A 20,733-nucleotide genomic window follows, 5' to 3' on the forward strand; every position below is an offset into this window, starting at 1 on the left:
GCAAGGATGCTCTGCTATCTGTGCTCCTGCCCACCAACCACTTCCCCGGCAAAACCTCAGGTATCAGGTTCTGCTGATCCCTGGATTTCTGCTTTCTACCAGACAACATGCACAGCAAAACTGGAACATCCTTGCTCCTTCTTTCATTTTAACTACCAAACTCATCTTTCCACCCCGGGCCACATCTCCATCCCCCACCGCTCTCACAAGCAACGTCGCCTGATCACCTACAACGGATTTGGCATCGGCCCTTTTTCCCGTCTCCCAAATTAATTTCCTAGTGGCAGGGTCCATAAACCCTCCGGGGAGAGAGGACGCGCCTTCTCTAGGCCGGGGACAGACCGACCCCACGCGGGCACCGAGCCCAGGACAGGTCGGCAGCGGGGCCCGCACGCGCTTTTTCCCTGAGCTGCTGGGATTTGCGGCGCCACCTCCGCCCTGCGCACCGCGCGGGCTTCCGGGTCACGCGGCCGCCGCCCGCCCCTCCACGCCCCGCGAGCCGCTCCGGGACCCAGTCCTCGGGGAAAGGGGAGGAGCCTCCGGCTCCGAGCTGGGCGCGGTCGGGGTCTGTGGGCCCCACCAAAGCCGGCGGTTGCCTGTTTAAGCCCGCAGAGCAGCAGGTCACGTGCCCGGGGAGGTGGGGGCGTGGCACCAGGAAGCGGCCCCCGCGCCCGCTCGGATCGCCGCCGCCGCCGCCCGGCTTGGCTGCTCGCGCCCACAGTCGGGCGCCGCTCGCCCCGCTCCACGCTGGCGGCCGTCCCCGTGCCCCCAGCCGCCGCCGCGGCGCCCGCCATGGGCGAGGAGGACTACTACCTGGAGCTGTGCGAGCGGCCGGTGCAATTCGAGAAGGCGAACCCGGTCAACTGCGTCTTCTTCGATGAGGCCAACAAGCAGGTCCGGGCAGGGCCGTGCCCTCCTCCCCCGCGCGGGCCGGCGCGCCCTGCCCGGCGTCCAGGCCGGTGCCCGCGGACCAGGCCTGGGGCTTCCCCTGCCACCCCCGCGCCGGAGGGGCGCCGGCTCCGGTCCGTGGGGTGGGCCGGGGGACCAGGTGCCGCCGCAGCCGGGGCTTTCTCCTCCAAAGTGACAGCTTGGGTGGAACTGGAGCCGGCTCCAGCGACCCAGCGCCCTTCGACGGCGGTCAGCGCCTGGCATATCGTTTTTTCCCGGGTGCCTTTTGTCTTTGTCATTAGTTACGCTTGCACTTCATTTAGACATGGAGATTATCATTATTCTTTGTAATTTTAAAAAGGGGATAAAGCCGTGAGAGGCTTAACAGGGTATATTTAAGTGCATCCGCGGCGCCCCTGCCAAACAGGATTAAAACTGGAGCATAGAGGACCCCAGTTCTTGCACAGTGGGCAGCTCTTGGAGTGGCAGAGACCTTTTCGGTCTCTATTCTGTTTAAAATTCATGTGAACACCAGGCGTCTGCAGATTGGGAGGTTCCATGTTGCTTCCCGAGGGCGGGGAGTACACTAAGCCATCACCTGTAGCTTGGTCTTTGTGTCTAGAACCTTTCAAAGTTGACCCCACTAACGTTGCTTGTCTTCCCTCTCAGGTTTTTGCTGTGCGATCTGGTGGAGCCACTGGGGTGGTTGTTAAAGGCCCAGAGGATAGGAATCCCATCTCATTTAGGTAACTGCTGACATTTTTGGAAGAATGTCAATGTACAAACAAAATGGTGTTTTTCTTGATGTCCTTCACAAAGGTGGTTTTATTTACCGTTTTGTCTGTTGACTCCTCTAAGGGTTTCAAAACGTTTGTGCAAGGGAGACGGAAGCAGACACCTGCTGTGCGATCTTGGTGGCATTTTGGTCACAGTGAAATAATGTGGGGAAATTCCTTTCTTGTTCACCTGGACCTAAATATTCCAAAGTAGGGCACCTACTTCCTGGTACTTGAAATTAGCAAGTCATTACCTCTATGAACCCATTTCCTGTTTCTTGACTTAAGAGGACCTTTACTTCCTCATCTGACCCAGGTTATTTTCTCGTGAGTGTTAGGAGGGGAGACTCCTAGGTCACTGTTTGCCACATAATGATGTATTTTAAGAAAATAATAGCTCCACTGTGTTCAAGATGCCTGCATGTTCCAGTTTATGCAAGTTGAACTAGTGTAATTATGAATGGGAGTCCCTTTCATTTTCAGACATATCTCCATTTGGGTGATAAGCTATCTGTGATTACAAAAGAGGAAAGTCCCATGTTGGTCCTCTGTTTAGTGGTGACTTAATTTTTACAGTTGGCTTGTGTCAGTAGGAAATAGTTTCTGAAGTAGAAAATGAATCACCCTCATTTTCTTTCATTCTCATGTGTTTGAGAAACACTGGTTGTAGTCCCAGTGCTGGACACCAAGCATGTGAAGGCTCTGAATGAACTTGGTGCCCTTAGCGAGCTCAGTAATTGAGTGAGGGGACAAGTGAGGGGACAAGTGAGTGGACATGTGCTACTGAATGTCATAAGTACTGTTAATAGCGCTCTGTGCAGAGTGTGGACACACATGTGTTGTGACCTTTAACTTGGGATGTGTTGGGGAGGACCACTGCCCTGTAGGGGAAGGCCAGAGAGGAATCAGTCTTTGAGCAAGGCTTGCAAGCTTGAATTAGGTGATTTTAGAGGCCACCTTTCAAATAGAGGGAATCCAAGTGCAGCTTTGAACAAGAGTGGTGTTCAGGGCCCCTGGGTCTGGATCAGCTCTTCCTTGCAGGGAAGGGGGGGGTGGTGGTTTGGCCGCTGGTAGTGGCCAGCTTGAATTTTCCATGTTCTGTCATGGCATTAGGGCTTTATCTTGTTACTGAAGATGTGTAAGGTGGGGCCTGACATGCTCATATCAGTGTTTGGAAGGAGCACGCTGTTTCCGGCTTTGAGGCTGGATTGGTTGGGAGCATATCAGGGTCAGGGATGCCTCTGAGAGAATCACAGTAGTCTGAGCAAATGAGGTGAACATCGCATGGAAGGCAGTGTAGACTGGCCTCACATAGGCACTCGAGGGATGCTTAGGAAGGCAATGGGTAAGACTTGGTGGTTAGTTGGGTGAGGAAAATGAGAGTGAGATAGTAGTGATCCAGACCTAGGATTTGAGGGGGAAGACACTGAGGTTAACCCCGCTCTTTAAAAACATTTTTAAGTTTTATGTAATCTAGCTCTTATTAACTGCACGTATTTAACTTACACAGTTGATGAATTTTGACCCAAGTACATCCATGATACTATCACCACAGTCCAGATATGAACTTCTCACTCCCAAAAGTGTCCTGGAGTTGCTCTGTAAGCTGTCCCTTCACTTCCCTTAGTAGCTGAGGTGGTAATGAGACACCCAGGTGGGGTGTAGCCCCCCCCCCAGCAGGTGAATGGGAGTGAGCCCGAAGAGCAGCACCCCCCTGTCCCTTTCTAAAACTTTGCTTGAGAGAGCAGTGGGGAGAGCAGTCAGTGGTTGGTGGAGGTTAGTTACCGTGTGGTGAAATTAAGTTGCAGGTGAAATGCAGGTGATCTCAGTTCTTGACGTACTTTTTGTCTTTGCCATAAATTTCTCCAGTAGTCTGTTGCCAGTTGGAATTCATTTAAAGAATCATACTGACAACTTAAGAAACATGCTTTTAATTTTAAATTCAGATTTGCTGCTTCCTGACTATTTAACTTGTCTTTTTTCTTCTCTCAAAATGATAAACGCTAGACTTTAGTTATGAAGTTTAATTCTTAACATATTCTTTCTTCTTAAAGAATGGAAGACAAAGGAGAAGTGAAATGCATTAAGTTTTCCTTGGAAAATAAGATATTGGCTGTTCAGAGGACCCCAAAGACTGTGGTAAGATATCTTTAAAGGTACCCCCCCCCCAAAAAAAAGACATTAGAAGTGAATAAATAGCAAAATTCCAGGTTAAAGGGACTGTTTGTTATTTTAATGTCATGACGATATTGTGTTGTATTGTAGTTGAGCTTTTGGGATTCCTGAAGAGAATTATCATCCCCATCCCTAAAAAAAAAATTACTTAGGACCTTAGTATTTGCCTTGAATTAAAAAAGTTAATCTGGGGCCCTCCCTGGTGGCACAGCGGGTTAAAGCACAACACTGAGAAGCTAAAGCCATTTCCGCATGAGTTCGATTCCCGCCTGCCCCGGAGGGGACCACATGGCGTGGCAGACCTCTCCTGACCCACCCACTGCTCCCCTCAGCAGTGTACTTCGTTGATCTGCCTGTTCTGCTCCCCACTCTGTCTCTGGTGAAGCCTCTCACCGCCCCTGCACCTCTGGCCTGTACCCCAGTTCTATATGCATAAATAAATAAGTCTTTAAAAAAAATTAATCTGGACCCTCAGGCATCTTTTGTACTTACCCAAAAGATGTATAGATTATATGAGGTGTGGTTTTAACTGCTTTGTGAATTAGTCTTGCCCCAATAAAGATGTATAGATTATATGAGGTGTGGTTTTAACTGCTTTGTGAATTAGTCTTGCCCCAATAACTCCATTTAACCACTTTCATCTTTGAATCTAATAGGAACAGATATTCAGAGCCGAACAGCTTGTTGGCAAGTCAGCCTTTATAAATATTCACAATTTCTCTTTGTAAAGTAGAGAAAAAGCTGTGGGGAAAGAGGCAGAATCATGCTTTCTTTTGTCAATATTGCTAACATTTTTGGAAAGCCTCTTAAAAAATGTAGAAGCCCATTTCTCTGAAATCACCCATTTGAATTGGATTGAATTAAATACTTGGATTAATTTTTAAAAATATATTGAATAGGGCCCTTCCTGGTGGCATAACAGATTAAAGCGCAATACTGCGATGCTAGACGCAGCGCTTCAGCATGAGTTCGATTCCTGGCCAGGGACATGACCCACAGCACAGCAGACCTCTGCTAACCTGCCCGCTGCTCCCCTCACCTGTGTACTTTGTCAGTCTGCCTGTTCTGCTCTCCACTCTGTCTCTGGTGAAGCCTCTCACTGCCCTTTCATCTCTGGCCTGGATCCCTGTTTGATGCAAAAAAAAAAAATACATTGAATCTAATACCTGCAACTGTTAAGGAGATAGATTGTTTCTTAATTTTTCTTGTCTCTTGAGTTTTTGTCAGTCTTTTTCTGATCACTTTTAAAATTTATCTTTTTCTTTTGTTGTGAACCAGAGTAGGTTGGCTGTATGTTGCCCAATCCAGACCTCTTTCTCTTTTTTTTTCTTTCAGGATTTTTCTAATTTTTTCCCAGATAGTTCTCAGCTGGAGTACACTCAGGAGTGCAAGGTAAGGCCCTGACTCTTCCCAGCTGTGGGCCTTTAACTGCGCGGGGCACTGAGGAGCTGGAGTAGTGATTGAGAGTACAGGCGTGAGGTCGATTGTGTTGCCTGCTGGCACTGTGACTTTGCACAGTTCAAAAAGTTAAACCTGCTCTTCATCTGCAGAACAGAGCAGGGGTGAAGGGGATAAAATGAATGATGGGTGTGGTGTCTGTGTATTGTTTTTCTGGTGCCTCCTTGCATCTGGGTTAGACCTTGGACCTCTTTCGAAGCCTCCTGCTGGTGGTGGTTTAGGGAAAAGTGTTTCTTTTCCTTTCCTGGTGGTTGCTTTTCTGCATGTGCAGCCCTTGTCATGTCCTCCCTCGCTGTGTCTTTCCCTGGATGTAGATTCTAATTCATGTAAATTAGATCTGTTGGGTGTCATAAACTGGGCTGGATGGAGCTCAGCTAATGTTGGCCCTGCGAGCACCCGGAAACTAGCAGGAGCTACTAGTGGACAGAATAGGCTTTCTGCATCACTGTAAATGATTTCGGTAAGTGGAGTTAGAAAACCCACGTAGCTGAACCCCTCCCAGCCAGCCAACTTGCTGTTTACCAAGTGAGTTAGGGTGTGGCTCAATACCCCCCAACCCAACCTCTTTTGGGGCAACACACTGAGAATGTTATGCCTTTCTGCTTTTATAACTGTAGATTTTATGGTGTGGTTGACAAGGAGAATGTCATCTGTGCTGTAGCTCTTAAAGGTAGAAATTGCTGTCTCTTGGGGCTGGTCAGTTACCTTTCGACAAGCTCATGTTTTTCCCTCTTTTGCTAACTAGAAGGAATTAAGACTCAATTGCTTCAATGAGGTGTTACAGGTGAAAATCCACAAGTAGTATTTGAAGGAAAAATTGATTCATCGATAAATCTGTGTAACTTTATTAAAAAGTGGTACAAACAGCAGACTGTATTAAACTTTTCAAGGGAATTATATACCTTTTTTGTTCTTTAGAAAAGTCTATGGGGCCCTCCCTGGTGGTGCAGTGGGCTAAAGCACTGCACTACAAAGTTAGCAGCAGCCATTTCAGCACAAGTTCGGTCCCCGAGAGGTCACAGCGAGGTGACCCACATGGCGCGGCAGACCTCTCCTGACCTTCCTGCTGCTCCCCTCAGCAGTATACTTCGTCTTTCTGCTGTTCTGCTACCCACTCTGTCTCTGGTGAATCCTCTCACCACCCCTGACCTCTGTTCTGTCCCCCAGTTCTGTATGTGCAAAAGAATAAATCTTTGAATAAAAAAAAAGAATCTTTGTATAATTCTTTTCAGACCAAGAATGCCAACATACTGGGATTCTGCTGGACCAGTTCAACAGAGATTGTCTTTATTACAGATCAAGGAATCGAATTTTATCAGGTACTTCATTTATATTGGCTGATAGTGGTTATGACTTGTATTTCTCCATGATTAGTGAGGATGAGCAGCTTTTCATAGCTGTTAGCCATTTATATCTCTTAGAGGAATCCTTATTTAAATATTTTGCTCACTCTAATTGGGTCTTTTTTTGGTTGACTTGTAGGAATTCTGTAGATAGTCTGGATATTTACCCCTTTATCAGATATATGACTCGCAAATATTTTCTCTCAATCCATAGGTTACTTTTTCACTGTTGGCTTGGTCTTTTGATGTGCCTACCTCGACATCTTTTAATATGTTCCCAACTGCCTGGCCTATTAAGAATGCTTCAAGTGAAGCTAATGTAGAGGTTATGCAGATTATTTCTGGTTTTCATTTTGCTGACTAATAAATGCAGTGTAATTTAGAATATATGGATAGAGAAATATACTTGTTTAAGCAAAACGCGAGATGTTATGCCAGGGTGCTTTGCTATAAGACTATCGTTAAAATCTTTTGTAATGACCAGCAGAAAGAAAACACTTTAAATAAATCTCACACACACCAATAGTTTATTGATGTGGTAGTTTGGAAAGGATTACCTGCTTTAGAGGATTCCTAGTGGCAACCATTTTTAAAGATCTCTGTATTCTCTAGTTGGAAGATGTGCATTCAGGTCATCTAGGTAAGTTTTGAAATCTTCAAGAAATATAATAGTCTTGCACATCCTTAGTATATCCAAGTAGTCAGGAAACCCTGACTTCCACGCATAGTGTTCTGTGAGCATGAATATCTGGGGCTCTAGCCAGTAGTGTTCTTGAGGTGTTGGAATATTTTGTGTCTATTTAAAGTGCCTTGATTAAAAAGTAGTAGGTGGCCCTCCCTGGTGGCGCAGCGGGTTAAAGCACAGCACTGAGAATCTGAAGCCACTTCCGCATGAGTTCGATTCCCGCCTGCCGCCTGCCCCGGAGGAGACCACATGGCGAGCCAGACCTCTCCTGACCCACCCGCTGCTCCCCTCAGCAGTGTGCTTCGTCAATCTGCCTGTTCTGCTCCCCACTCTGTCTCTGGTGAAGCCTCTCGCCGTCCCTGAGCCTCTGGCCTGTACCCCAGTTCTGTATGAATAAATAAATAAATCTTTAAAAAAAAAAAAAAAAGTAGTAGGTGAGCTCAAGTCTCAGGGACACACCTGTGAGGAAGAGGGACCTCCCTGACTCGGGCAGAGACTGCAGGGAGGCAGATGCTGCAGGCTGGGTGCTGGCTGAGGCTGCACAGGTCCAGGGGGCTGTTTCTGCACCTTGTCTGAGATGAGTGAGAATGCTGCTGCTCTGTGCTGGGTAGTGTACTGGGTCTTGGAGCTCAGATCCGATCCTTGCAGTCCCACACCTTTCTCAGTCTCACTGTGTACCGGCTGAGACCTCTTGAGTAGGACTGATGATCTCCACATCTTAGGGTTATAAGTGAGAGTCAGTGAGTTAAAATTTGTAACCACAGATCAGTTAATAACTATAATAAAATAAATGTAATTTTCAATTTAACCTATTAATTTCCCCCCTGCCTTTTGTATTCTCTGTTATGTTAGTTTGCTATGTTTGCTATGTTAGTCCTCTGACAGTTTGCGCTTCTTGAGTGATGATTCTGTGTCTGGAATTTTGCTTCAGGTATTACCAGAAAAACGTAATCTGAAACTCCTGAAGAGCCAGAACATCAATGTGAACTGGTACATGTACTGTCCTGAGAGTGCTGTGATCCTGCTGTCCACTACAGTCCTCGGAAATGTGCTGCAGCCCTTTTATTTTCGGGTAAGAGTAAGCTTCTCTTAATAAAAAGGGTTCTCACTTCCTGCCCTACTCCTCCAACTTTCTAATATGGCAACCACCTCCAAGGAAAGGCAAGTGCCCCTAACCATCCCCTTGCCGTCTCTCACCACTAGAGGGCATTATCACGGCACCTACGGCCATTCATTCTGTGGGGACAAGATCCCTGTGTGTCAAGGACACCACGGGAGGTGGAAAGGCTGGAAAAACAAAGTGTGTTTATTTCTTCAGTGAGTTTACATAGGGGATACTGAAGCATCAAAGGCTTTGATAAACTTTTCCTTAAACAATGTTTCCCCGCAAACAGGCTGGCACTATGTCGAAGCTGCCCAAGTTTGAAATTGAGTTACCAGCTGTGCCTAAATCAACTAAGATGAGCCTTTCCGAGAGAGATATGGCGATGGCGACCATGTATGTCTGTCTTTTGAGGGAATTATTTTTGTCATTGTTTTTAGTGATGCTAGTAATGGCGTGTCAGCGAGTGCTCCAGAGAGGCCCGTGGTTGTCCCTTGCCCTCAGTACCTAGATCTTATGTATGGAGAGACTGGGGGTCTTCTTGATATTCTTTTTTGATTGGGTTAGCTTTGTGATGTTGTTTAACCAGTCAAGTCTGATACAAAGAGAACACTGAACCAACTGATTTTTTTTTTTAGGTATCTTGGTTTTAGAATTTATTTCCATTCTGTGAGTTGAAGCATGTCAAGGAATATTTTTGCCTAGAATAGGTGGTAATTCTAAATAAGAAAATTATTTTTTTTTATTTAACAAACGTGGGACTGAGTTACTTACATAGAAAGGCCTAGTTGGAAATGCAGATATGCCAGTTTTTAAACTTTACTATGAAAAGTTCAAATGCAAAAATAGATTCAAAAAAAGAACCTATAGGCCTAGAAACCCCACTCAGCAAATACCAACATTTTGGTCCTAAGTTACTTCTGATTCTTTGGCTAAAGCCAGTCGTTTCCAAACTTGGAAATTTTTTAACAGTTGGGACACTTTTTTAAAAAGGAAATCATCTGTGGCGTTCTGATTTAGAAAACAGATACAGGAAGGGCAGTCCAGGCTGCTGGGGGCAGGGACCCCCCCCCCTTCCATAGGTCTCGTCCTCTTCTCTAGGGCCCGCCCAGAACAGGGGCGACCACTGGGCTGCAGACAGGCCTGTGGAAACCGCTCACAGCTGTGCTTATTAGGTGAAGCTTAAAAATGGTGGTGGTCCCATTTTCCTGTGATTAAGAAATGTGTTCATGACGAAAAGCTTGGAAAATACATAAAGTCAGGGAAAAATAAAATGGACATAGCTTATTCCTCCAGGATACTTATTCAAACATGCATTTCTTTCCAGTATTTTAGACATTATGCATACATGAAACATTTGCATACATTTTCTTTTAAAATATTATGATCAGACTACATTTAGTTTTGTATCCCCTTCTTCATTTAATGGTGTAGGCTTTTTGAAAACCTGACTATGTTTCTTTGTAACTATTTTTGTTGTCTGCAGAATATTCCCTTAACAAGTCATAATTTATTAACTATGGCTGACTAATTTGGCATTAGAATAGAGGGATTTCAAGTGGCCACATGTGACTTACGTGTCTTTGTTCTCTAATTAGATACGGACAGCTCTATGTTCTCTTCTTGAGGCACCATTCTCGGACCTCCAATAGTACAGGAGCGGAGGTAGTCCTCTATCATCTACCACGGTATCTTTAATGCTTTCTTCCCTCTTCCTGCCATTTGAAAATGTGAACTAAAACTTGTCGATCTGTTTTTTTGACCTATCTGTTGTTCTACAGAGAAGGTACCTGTAAAAAGATGCACATATTAAAGTTAAATCGAACGGGGAAGTTTGCTCTAAATGTGGTGGATAACCTGGTAGTCGTTCACCATCAGGACACAGAGGTATGAGCCGTGTGTGGGGTGTCTGGCCTGTGTCATATGAGTTAGCACTGCTTAAAAGAGTTAGGAAATTTGAGGAAACTTTCTGAACAGTGATAGAAAGTGCTTTTTATGCTAAAAGTGTTGGTCTCCCCGATGGAAATGGGTTTGGTATTTTGGGTGATTCAGAAAAACAGTGATTTCATATCATCGAATAAGGATAGTTAAAATTTATTTCAGAAAACTGCATGAGTAAATTTGATTTGGAATCATTATTTGAATCATCTAAGCTGGGAATTCACTGCAGACTCGCTGAGTTACAGGACCACATGAGCTCTGTATGTTCTTTGTAAGGGTAGAGGCTGGATGGCCAGAGACAAAGGACTAGAATGGGTCCTACTTTTCCTGTGCTGTAATCTGGGTGGCAGGTGGTAGACAAGCCACTTTTTTCCAAGGCTCCAAGATTGTGGTGACACCCATGTCTCTAATGAAGATGTTACATGTTAAATGAAAAAGATCCATTCAGATCATTTTGAGCTCTTCAAAGGAAGCATGTTGTAAGCGCCAGGAATATTTGTGAGAGTGGATAAAAATGTTGAAGAGAGTCGTGCTGTAGCAAATTCCTTCTCAAACAAGCGCTTGCCTATAGGGACTGGAAACAAACAGACTCTTTAAGCCGATTTGAAGGAGCAAGATGTGGGGTAACGCGGGTAGGGCGTGGTCCGTTGCAGCCTCACAGTCGTCTTTCTCCACTCAGACTTCGGTGATATTTGACATCAAGTTAAGGGGGGAGTTCGATGGCACCGTTACCTTCCATCACCCAGTGCTTCCAGCTCGATCCATTCAGCCCTATCAAATCCCCATGGCAGGTAAAAGAAATCACTGTGGTCAGGAGTCAGATTCCAGGTGGAATGAGTGGATATAGGGATTCCCAGATGTGTTAGTTTGTGTGAGGGTGATTCTCTTTATTTTTTTTTTATTTTATTGCAACTCCTGTGAATTTTGTAAGTTAAAATTTTGTTTATGAAAAACATTTTATATAAATGTTTTTTCTTTGGAAAAAGTAGAATTTTTTTTTCTCCCCTGAACTTTGAAAGTCGAGAGTTGTGCTTAGCTATTGAAGCAGATTCTGTAATATCAAATGCGTCCTTGACTTTTTTTTATTGTACTTGTAACAGCTGAGATTAAATTTGGCTTTTTATGGATGTTAGTTTAACCTGTGGTCAATTATGTTGATCTTTCTCACATTCTCTCCTAACTTATGGTCAAGCTGTGGTTCTACATTCTTCAAGATCAGTCCTACTTGAAGACATGGGGTGGGAAGTCAGGAGGTCGGGGTTTCAGGGAAAGGGAAAAGGAAAGGAACCATGTAGTTCTTTTGTTTTTTCCCATTGTAATTGATTTCAAACTAGAAGAACAATCAGTTCTTTGAAAGGAGACTGGAGTACAGAGTAAACTAGTTGGCATTTCATTGTGTAAATCTCAGAAACTGGAGCTTTAGTAGCAATGTCTTCTTGGGAATGCCAATGAGCAATGGTGAGTCAGGCTTCCTTGCCTTAGCGCTGTATTGCCTGCCCACCCCGCCTTGCTGGATTAGCCTGATGTTGGTAACACAACTCTTCTGGCAGAGTTGGAGAGGAAGAAACTAGTTTTCACCAATGTTTGATTAGTTCTTTTGACCTCCTGCATCTTTCAGGCTTCCTCCCTTACTCTGGGATAGTAAATTATTACGTTAGCATTAAAGAACATTAAAGAGTATACCAAATGATTTGTTTATATCTGCTGCTCATTTGCCATGAAGGCCCCTCCTGGTGAACTGAGGGGAGAAACAACATTAAATGTATAAACATATGCAGTCTTTAGCTCTGTTTCATTTGTTGAGGGCCAGTTAGAAGGCAGTCACGTAAAATGGGCTAGCGCCAGTAAAGCAAATTCCAGGCATGCTTGGAAGATAGCCCTGATAAAGAGTAGTCCTGGTAAGATTAGTTGACTAGGGTCTCTCAAATCTATGATCTGTGGTATAAATGGAAAAGCATTTTCCGCAGTTTCTGACTGTTTTTTTTCCTGGTGTACTCTTTCGAGAAGGGCCTGTTGGGCTGTTTTGAAAGATGAGACCAGCAGCTTGGGGAAGAGCCAGCTGCCCTCATTTCCCGTTCTGTTTTTGGTTGGGTTGGCCTGTGGTTCTCTTGACTTCACATGAGGGCCACCTGCGGGCTTCAAAAGCCAGCGGCTCCTGGCTCTCATTGAGAGGAAGCCCTTTTCTAGGCTTGTCCTCACTTCCTCATTCCCTCACGTGTTATCAGTGAACTTCTTTACTGAACTCATTTGCATCCTACGTACTGGCACCTGCAGCATTTTCTGACTCAGTCTCTGCGCTTTTGTGTTTCCTCCCTTGTAGGTCCAGCTCCTGTGGCCAGCCAGTCCCCGGTCCCGTGTAAGCTCTGTATCCTTTGCAGGGCACAGGCGCTGTGCACAGCAGGGAAGCTGCTCCCCGTTTTTCACGCTGGTGTCTGAGTGCGGCTGGTCCCCAGCCTTGCAGCTCTGAGTAACTTGGAGCCCACAGCCTGTGGGGAGGCTTCCTTATTACCCTGGAGCTGGGCTTTGGAGTGGCCTCAGAAATAGGGGGTGGGGGGCGAGTAGTGATTAAATGGGGTTTGCCTTTGTCTTCATGTCTTCCTGGTTTAGAATTTCCTATAACATGTAGATTCTTCATCCTGGATTGTCTTTCAACCTGACATCATTATCAGTGCAAGCCAAGGTGGGTCAGAGGTGCGACCGTCATGTGTGAAGGTGGTGCCTGTTGACTTTGGGTGTCCGTGCGAGCCAGTCGTGGTTTCTGGGGGAATCTGAGCAAGGAATGTTCAAACGTGGGAATGGGAGTAGTTTTTCATTTTACACTCTGATCTCTGTGTGCACTTTTATCAGGAGCATGTATTTTTTTTATAATTACAACTAGGAATAGTTATTTCCCTGCTTGAAGCCCCTTCATGTCTCCATTCTGAAAGCCAGACTCTGAAGCTTGGTGTATGCAAACTTCCTCCACCCCACCCTGCTCTGGGGGGACCCCGTCATGTCCATACACACCAGGGTGCTGGCAAAGCCTCCCTCAAAATGTCTCATCCTGGGGAATCCTTAGCACCTTGTATCTCTCATCAGAGAGCTTCTGTGTGTTTTGCCATCTTAACCCAACGGGACTCTCAAGAATTCGCTCTAAAGCCGTTGGTGTCACTGCATATAATGAATTCACATCTCTGTCTCACCTACCCTGGTATGATGGCAGCTCTGTATCAGCTGTGGGAGAATCAGACAGTGCTCACTCAGATCAGGTGGTTTTATTTTCATGTGGAACCCCACTTGGGAGAGGTTCTCCCTGCCTACCTGGTAGAGTGGTGGTCAGGAAATTCATGAATTGATCTGAACCAATTATGAAATTCCTTTGGAATTGCCTTTTGGACCTATAAGCCGGCACAGAGTAAACCAAAGTGCAGGGCCGAAGTTAATGCCACATGTCAACAGCTTTTTCTGCCTTCAAGGTTAAAGGGCACTGGTGTAGGGAAGGAACTGATTTGATTAAAGATCTGTTGCACGCCTACCTTCACCCGACGTTCAGGGAGCTACACCACCGATGTACCGGGGCACACAGGATATTGTCATAGGGACCCACCAGCGTATAGAACTTTGGCTGGCAGTCGCCTGTTGTCAGGCATGTCTCGACTTCCCAACTGCTGTGCTTTAGCATGAAAGAGCTGTCAACTGCATGCACTATCCCCACCGCCAGTATAGGGAAATGATCTTTTGGGTGTTTCTTCTGATTTGCACCGTCATATTGAATTTGCTACCTCCTAACTCCAGGTTACCTCTGGAACCTCCAAGTGAAACTTCAGCCCATAGTAAATCTCTTGCCAGATAAAGGAAGACTCATGGACTTTCTCCTCCAGAGGAAGGAGTGCAAGATGGTCATCCTCTCTGTCTGTTCGCAGAGTAAGTGACTGTCCCCACCTGAGTCATCTCAGGCCTGTGCTGCCCACAGCTTTCATTGGGAGGTGGGACACATTTTTATGCCTTGTCGGTAGCCTGTAGCCCCATTCTTTTCTTAAAGGATGGATTATTTAATCCACTGGGGAGGTTGACTTGTACACTTTGGTACAAGAGACTGACCAGGATGCCTCCAGATGAGAGCAGTGAACACGAGTGCACTGCAGTGAGCTTCCACGCCTACCTTTGCCACAAACTTCCTTCAGCACCCACCAGTCGCACATGCGCATCCACCTACGGATCGTCTGCTAGTATCCCCCTTGGCTACTTTAGTAACCAGAAAGGGCTGGTGGGTGATTCTGAGGCTTCAGCGCTCTCCATTTCTCTGAATGCCCTTTAAAAGTATGTTTGCACTGGAAACCCGGGGGTTACGTTTTTTTTGCCACAGCGATGTTTGTCATTGACCTGGGTAAACATTGATTCCTTTTAGTGTTAAGTGAGTCCGACAGAGCGACCTTGCCTGTAATAGCCACCGTTTTCGACAAACTCAACCTCGAGTATAAAAGGTATCTGGATGCTGAACAGAGCTACACGATGGTAAGCTGCTGCGCTGCGGCTCCTCCACCCCGGCCCTGTTTGTTTTCTAAGTAATTTCAACGCGAGATTCTGACAGAATCGCATCACTGAGGTTTGCTGTGGCCATAACGTGGCGACCAAGTATTCCACATTCTTGCTTCCCATTGCTGGAAGCCGCATGTCACTTGATGTCTTCATCTTTGGGGGGTTTTAATTTGCTCTTACCCATAGATAGAGCCTTGTCTGTCTACACATAGATAGATCCTGCTGCATGGACACATCTCACCTTTGCATCATTTCGTACACTAGCCAGAGCCTAGATTCAGTAATTAGAAATGTAACCATTTTGCCACATCAGCTTCCTTTCCTTTTAGGATATAGTAATTACAAAAGTAAGCGTGATCCTGACATATAGTAAATATCCTATTAGGATAGTGAGGATTAAATGTCAGCACTGTGCTTTTCATAGTTCACATGTATTTGTTGTGAAGGGCTAGAAAAAGTTAACATGATTTGTTACCAGGTTCTTCAGCTAGAAAGAAGTTTAGGACAGGTAGAATTATTTCACTTTAGGGATCGGATTTGACTTAAAGTGGTTTTAAACATTAAAACCCCAGGACCACTTGTTTTTAGCTACTCCAGGGTGAGGACTGAGGCTAGCTGCTGAAGGCTGGGCGACCTGGGAACACGTGTCTGTCCCTGTCCCTCCTCCTGTTAGGCATAGAGTGCTGAGCTCATCTAGATCCTTCTATGGTCCTCCGGCTAGTGTACAGTGGAAGTCAGGGCTGATCCCAGTGGTAGTGGCTGCCCTGCAGTTTTATAAACCCTGCTGTTGAGAGCGGCCCACCGGAAGCAGGGGGGCCTCTGGAGCTTCTTAGATGCAGCTCCTGTAGTGTCTGTTGGCCTAAGCTGCTTTACAAAGTTAGGTGAAGGAGGCAAGAGGTTCTCACACAACCTCCCTGTTCAGTCCAACTTGGGGAGTCTCACCGAGCACTTCAGTGATGGCCACTTACTGAAGGATCAGGGCGTCATAGAATCAAGCAGGAAACCACTTCATGTGTTGAAACAATGCCCTATTTTTTTAAGAGGTTAAACTGCCTCGAGAAACTTTTGACTTATACTTTTTTTCTTTTATTTCATCCATGGACACTGGTGTATTTTCAAAATGACCAGGTCTGACTTCCTAAATCATTTCCTCAGCCAACTAAGGAGATTTTGTCCAAATAACGTCATGCTCTGCTCTTATCTGTCTTAGGTTCTTGAAATTTGGTCTTTTTGGATTCACTGCATTTACCATTACCTAGGTGGGACTGAGATGACAGTTGTAATTTATTGTCTAGGCCATGGAAGCAGGGCAAAGCCGGAGCAGTCCCCTCCTCAAAAGGCCGCTGCGGACCCAAGCCGTGGTCGACCAGTCTGACATGTACACCCATGTCCTGTCAGTGTTCACGGAAAAGAAGGTGGGTAACCAATGGTTTGTTGGCCTCTCCTCACCTCAACCAGTGTCTCAAAACAAGTATAAGTGACGGAGCTGAGGAATAGTAATAGAACCCATTGTGTGATTAGATTGACAGTGTCTTGGGTGAGGGCCCAATGCTCTTGGATTGGCTAATACTCAGGCCTAAACATCTTCGAAGGAAGAAGGGTCTGGAGGGATTTGGACAAAACCAGCAATAGAATATTGGTTAATGTGGAAATGGGTGACTGTATAAATGGGGGTTGCATGGAACTTCCTTTGCAACTATTTCTTAGATCACTTTTTTCTTCTCTGTAGGAGATGCCTCATAAATTTGTGATATCTGTACTGATGGAGTATATTCGCTCTCTCAACCAATTTCAGATCGCAGTACAGGTACCTTCATATAAGCATTTGCTCCAAGTTTTACAATAGCAGGGAATTAAGATATGAAGTGTACTTTTTTGGTAACTGAGATGACTTAGTTATAAGCTAAAGGGCCAGCCTGCTTGCCCATCTGGGTGATGGGTGACTTTGATGCTGCCAACATGCTATTCTTGGTTCATTCCAAGTGGGATTCATTCACCTGCACATTGAACCACCTCCCTCAAGAACAAACTTTTACCCACCAGTTAGGATAGCTGCTGATCCTCCCCACCCCCAACAGTCTGTTGTATCTGAGCCACTTGGAGACATTCTTTGTTTTGTCTTCAGCATTATTTACATGAACTCGTGATCAAGACGCTGGTCCAGCACAACCTCTTCTACATGCTGCACCAGTTCCTGCAGTACCATGTCCTCAGTGACTCCAAGCCTTTGGTACGTATCACCATGTATTTCTCTTACGATGAGAAACTTCAAATTTTAACTTCCAACTTTCTTATGCTGAAGCTAGGCTGAACATGTGTCTTTCAGGCTTGCCTGCTGTTATCCTTGGAAAGTTTTTACCCTCCTGCTCATCAGCTCTCTCTGGATATGCTGAAGGTGACTGATCTAGCCAAGGTTTAAACTGCCTAAAATTCTGCCCCGTTCCTTGCACTTACTCAGACTTCTTTTTTCCCCGTCTAGCGACTTTCGACTGCAAATGATGAAATAGTAGAAGTTCTTCTTTCCAAACATCAAGTGTTAGCTGCTTTAAGGTTTATCCGGGGCATTGGTGGTCACGACAACATTTCTGCACGGAAATTTTTAGATGCAGCCAAGCAGACTGAAGATAACATGCTTTTCTATACTATATTCCGGTTCTTTGAACAACGAAACCAGCGTTTGCGAGGGAACCCTAATTTCACACCAGGTGAGAACAGAGCCACAATGAAAGGACCTCCGCCAACTACACATTTGAGAATACTGGCAGCTTGTAGGCAGGGGGACTCTTGGGAAATTTGCTTTTAGAAAAATCTAGCCTTCCTATTTGTAGTAAGAATGGCGGTTAAGCCAGTGGATGTCACTTTGACATAGAGAGGTTCAGGACCCAAATCAGGTGGTTTGGGCACAGGTCACCTTGAATATCCCTTTCTGAAGAACCAGGAAACAGTGGGATCAGGGTTTTAAATGGCGTGGTGCTTACTGATTAGCCACTCTAGGGAATGTATTACCCGGTAGGTTAGATGGCGATTTCTCGGGGCTGTGAAGCATCTGACCAGTCCTGCAGTGGTAGGGAGCACAGAAAGGACAACTCAAAAAAAGCTTAGGAAAACACAGTATTTTATGAGAGAAAAATAAGTTAAAACCCCAGTACACACATCTATGAGCTATGAAGAGTTCATTCGCTGCTTTTCTTCTTTTTGTGCCACGTCAAATGGTTTAAATCTGTATTTTCCTTTACAGGAGAACACTGTGAAGAACATGTTGCTTTTTTCAAACAGATTTTTGGAGAACAAGCTCTGAGGAGTTCTACAACATTCTGAGATCACTTGTTAGTTGTCTTTTTTATATATAAAATGTGTACAAAGTTAATTTATTGCATTAATAAAGCTCTAAACTATAAAATGTTATAGTAAACTATCCACAACGTCCTCAAATGTTACTAAAATATGGTAAAGAACTTGTGATGGCTTACTCCTAAAAAAGAGGAGAAACGTGGCATTGATTGGCCTTTAAAAAAGTGTCAGTGAGCAGATCATGTCCATGGGCATCCTAGTGTCACCTCCCACTTACTGAAGAGTCGGGTTTCCCTCCTGGAGAGTTGGAGTCTGGTTGCCTTCCCACTTAGCAATATGCTTCACAGGTTTGTGTTCCTGAGTTTAAAGGCTCTTTGGCCAGAGCGCTGCGGTTTCAAGAGCCTCATGTTTGGTAACATCCAGTGTTCCGTCAACTTCACCTTGACAGTGCAGCCTACTTACTGTCCAGTGGGAAACTGACCGACCTGCAGACACAGTTCAAGGTCCCTGAGCCTCTAAGAGGGCTAGAAATTTAGGAGGTGTTCTCGTTCTGTACCTTTGTATCGCTCTCGAGTGACCAAACTTTTGGATTTATTTACTGATGGTCCTATGGGGGATAAAAAGAGATCGTTTGTACAGCAGAGCTTCTACAGCAACACAACCCTTCATTTTCTCAAATGATTTCAGTGCTTCCAGTTAGTTTCAAAGCTATATATCAGTCAAATTTGTACTATTCACCTTTCAATCACAGGTCATTCATGGAAGCCGAAGTGGCCAGAGAAGCACAAAGATCATAAGGGTGATCTCAGAATAAGAGATGAGTAGCAGAGGCAGCATTTTGCCAGGACAGCAAATCAAAAGGGGAAATAAAGCTGTTGTCTGGCACTGTTGGGTCAGCTCCGTCATTGCCCTCTCAGGCAGGGTGGGGCCGCAGACCTCAGACTCATTCACAGCTGACCTTAGGGTCTTACTCAGAAGATGAGTCAGGCCCCCTGGACGTGGTGAGCAGTTTACTAATTAGTCTGTACAGTCAAGCCCTGGGAGACTTTCTTCTCATGTTTTTACTAAATACTATTTGTTAAGTGATCATTAGTAGAAGTTCAGATGCTTCAAGACTACAGCTTTGGTAAAGTGCTTCCTCCTACCTCACCTGTTTAAAAATAAGACTCTTACCGATGTAACTGAGTAAGACAGGGAGGAATATTAATCCATGAGTAGCTCCTAGTAAGACCATAGCTAAATACATCCTGAAGTAAAATATCTGGAAAATCTGAGATTTAGCAAAGGCCAACACCACAATCCCTCCAAACTTTGTTAGTGTGATTCCACTGAGTACCTAAAAGAAGAGAGATGGTGTCAGAAGCCAGGTTCACCAACCTATAATTGAACACATCCTTTCTTAACAGTCAAAATAGCAGGGTTGAACCCCATCCTGCTTGCATAATTACTAAAAAGTAGCATTATATTCTAAAATTGCCATAGTAATTCTGCAAAGGTAAATAAGGAGAGAGTTAAACCAGGAAGATTCTCTAAACATCAAGTACAGACTGCACAGTGGGCTCTGGGTCATGGTGCTTCCCTTGACTGCAGAGGCTGTGTTTAAATGGAAGACGTATAGCGCTTTTGACTCCAACTTGCCTTACTGTAGTGACAGCTGCCTACAAAGGCTTCACCTAACAGGAATAGTTTGAAGAAAATTATTCAGGACTCTGCAATATACAGCTATTACATGAATTGCCTGAAATTTATAATCCTTACGAGCTGCTGCTAAAGGATCCACATTCTATTTTCCTCACTGACATCTGAACTTCCTTCTGAGAAACAGTTGCTGAACTAGGCACTTGATGTTGGAACTTCTGCCCACGCTATCCTGTTGGGCTACTTACAGAGCTGCCCATGTGAGAGAGCGCCTCTTCTGCTCGTTCCATGCGGCTCCCCTTCGCACTCACCGTAAACGCTCTCGTAATGTGGCTGCAGAACTCCACGGAAATGCCACAGCTCTGAAATAAAGCGCCCTTTTACTACCTTTTCCAGCCGCTAAGCAGCAGCCAGCCCTCCCCAGCACCTGTGGCTGCCCAGGGCAGCCTGGGCGTCCTCTTTGAGAGAGCCTCTTTCCATGACATGGGGGAAAAGTGTGGAACTCTTAGTGCCAGAGGCTATGGCCCCTGCTTCTATAGCAGATTTGCCCCTATCAGGGGAAGTAAAACTCAAGGCTACTCTTGCCCCCACCTAGCCTGGCTCTGGCATCATTTCTGTGGTTGGGCAGTGAGGCCTGGATCAGTGTTCACATCTGAACTCTACATTTTCCATTAATATCTTCTCAAATGCACACATCTTCAAAAGACTATCAAAATGTCCTTGTCAACTGCAATAGGAGGCAAACGGTCAGGGAATTGTTGGGGGTGGGGCTGAATAAAAAAATATCTTGCTAGCATTAGGCAAGGTGGTTTTGTAAACCTTTCAGAATAAGCAAGACAGAGACTAGGTATCATAGTTTCATTGTTAGCTGCACTGTCCTCATCCCTATTCCACTGAGCACTCATCCCCCCTCTCTGT

At 45.3% G+C, this 20,733-nt stretch overlaps 2 protein-coding genes across 3 annotated transcripts in view; one reads left to right on the forward strand and one right to left on the reverse strand.

Annotated features, from left to right (window-relative positions):
• Window positions 1-642: 642 nt before the first annotated feature.
• Window positions 643-18,286, forward strand: LOC101620624 (chromosome unknown open reading frame, human C18orf8). The gene is made up of 20 exons (XM_004683784.2): window positions 643-894; window positions 1,558-1,634; window positions 3,719-3,803; window positions 5,175-5,231; window positions 6,530-6,616; window positions 8,257-8,397; window positions 8,720-8,823; window positions 10,026-10,115; window positions 10,209-10,314; window positions 11,048-11,159; window positions 12,689-12,733; window positions 12,995-13,048; window positions 14,143-14,271; window positions 14,756-14,862; window positions 16,182-16,301; window positions 16,616-16,693; window positions 17,012-17,116; window positions 17,213-17,281; window positions 17,366-17,591; window positions 18,125-18,286. Exons 1-20 carry the CDS (start codon window positions 793-795, stop codon window positions 18,202-18,204), a joined length of 1,974 nt encoding a protein of 657 aa, XP_004683841.1. The 5' UTR covers window positions 643-792; the 3' UTR covers window positions 18,205-18,286.
• Window positions 18,287-18,380: 94 nt separating this feature from the next.
• NPC1 (Niemann-Pick disease, type C1) overlaps window positions 18,381-20,733 on the reverse strand; it is a 45,826-nt gene continuing 43,473 nt past the window's right edge. For both annotated transcript variants that reach the window (XM_004683788.2, XM_012725873.1), the window contains exons 23-25: window positions 20,064-20,177; window positions 19,351-19,513; window positions 18,381-18,784 (exon numbers count right to left, since the gene is read on the reverse strand). In XM_004683788.2, the coding sequence (XP_004683845.2) occupies window positions 18,702-18,784; window positions 19,351-19,513; window positions 20,064-20,177 (360 nt within the window). In that variant the 3' untranslated portion in view covers window positions 18,381-18,701. The remainder of the gene's footprint in view (window positions 18,785-19,350; window positions 19,514-20,063; window positions 20,178-20,733) is intronic.

This window comes from Condylura cristata, unplaced genomic scaffold, assembly GCF_000260355.1.
Source record: "Condylura cristata isolate star-nosed mole 26May11 unplaced genomic scaffold, ConCri1.0 scaffold00016, whole genome shotgun sequence".
Lineage (NCBI taxonomy): Eukaryota > Metazoa > Chordata > Mammalia > Eulipotyphla > Talpidae > Condylura > Condylura cristata.

Coding starts and splice junctions, on each gene's coding strand:
- LOC101620624 (XM_004683784.2), top strand. CDS start 793: ATGGGCGAGGAGGACTACTACCTGGAGCTGTGCGAGCGGCCGGTGCAA. Junction 3,804..5,174: donor AGAGGACCCCAAAGACTGTG/GTAAGATATCTT, acceptor TTTTTCTTTCAG/GATTTTTCTAATTTTTTCCC. Junction 14,272..14,755: donor CCTCTCTGTCTGTTCGCAGA/GTAAGTGACTGT, acceptor GATTCCTTTTAG/TGTTAAGTGAGTCCGACAGA.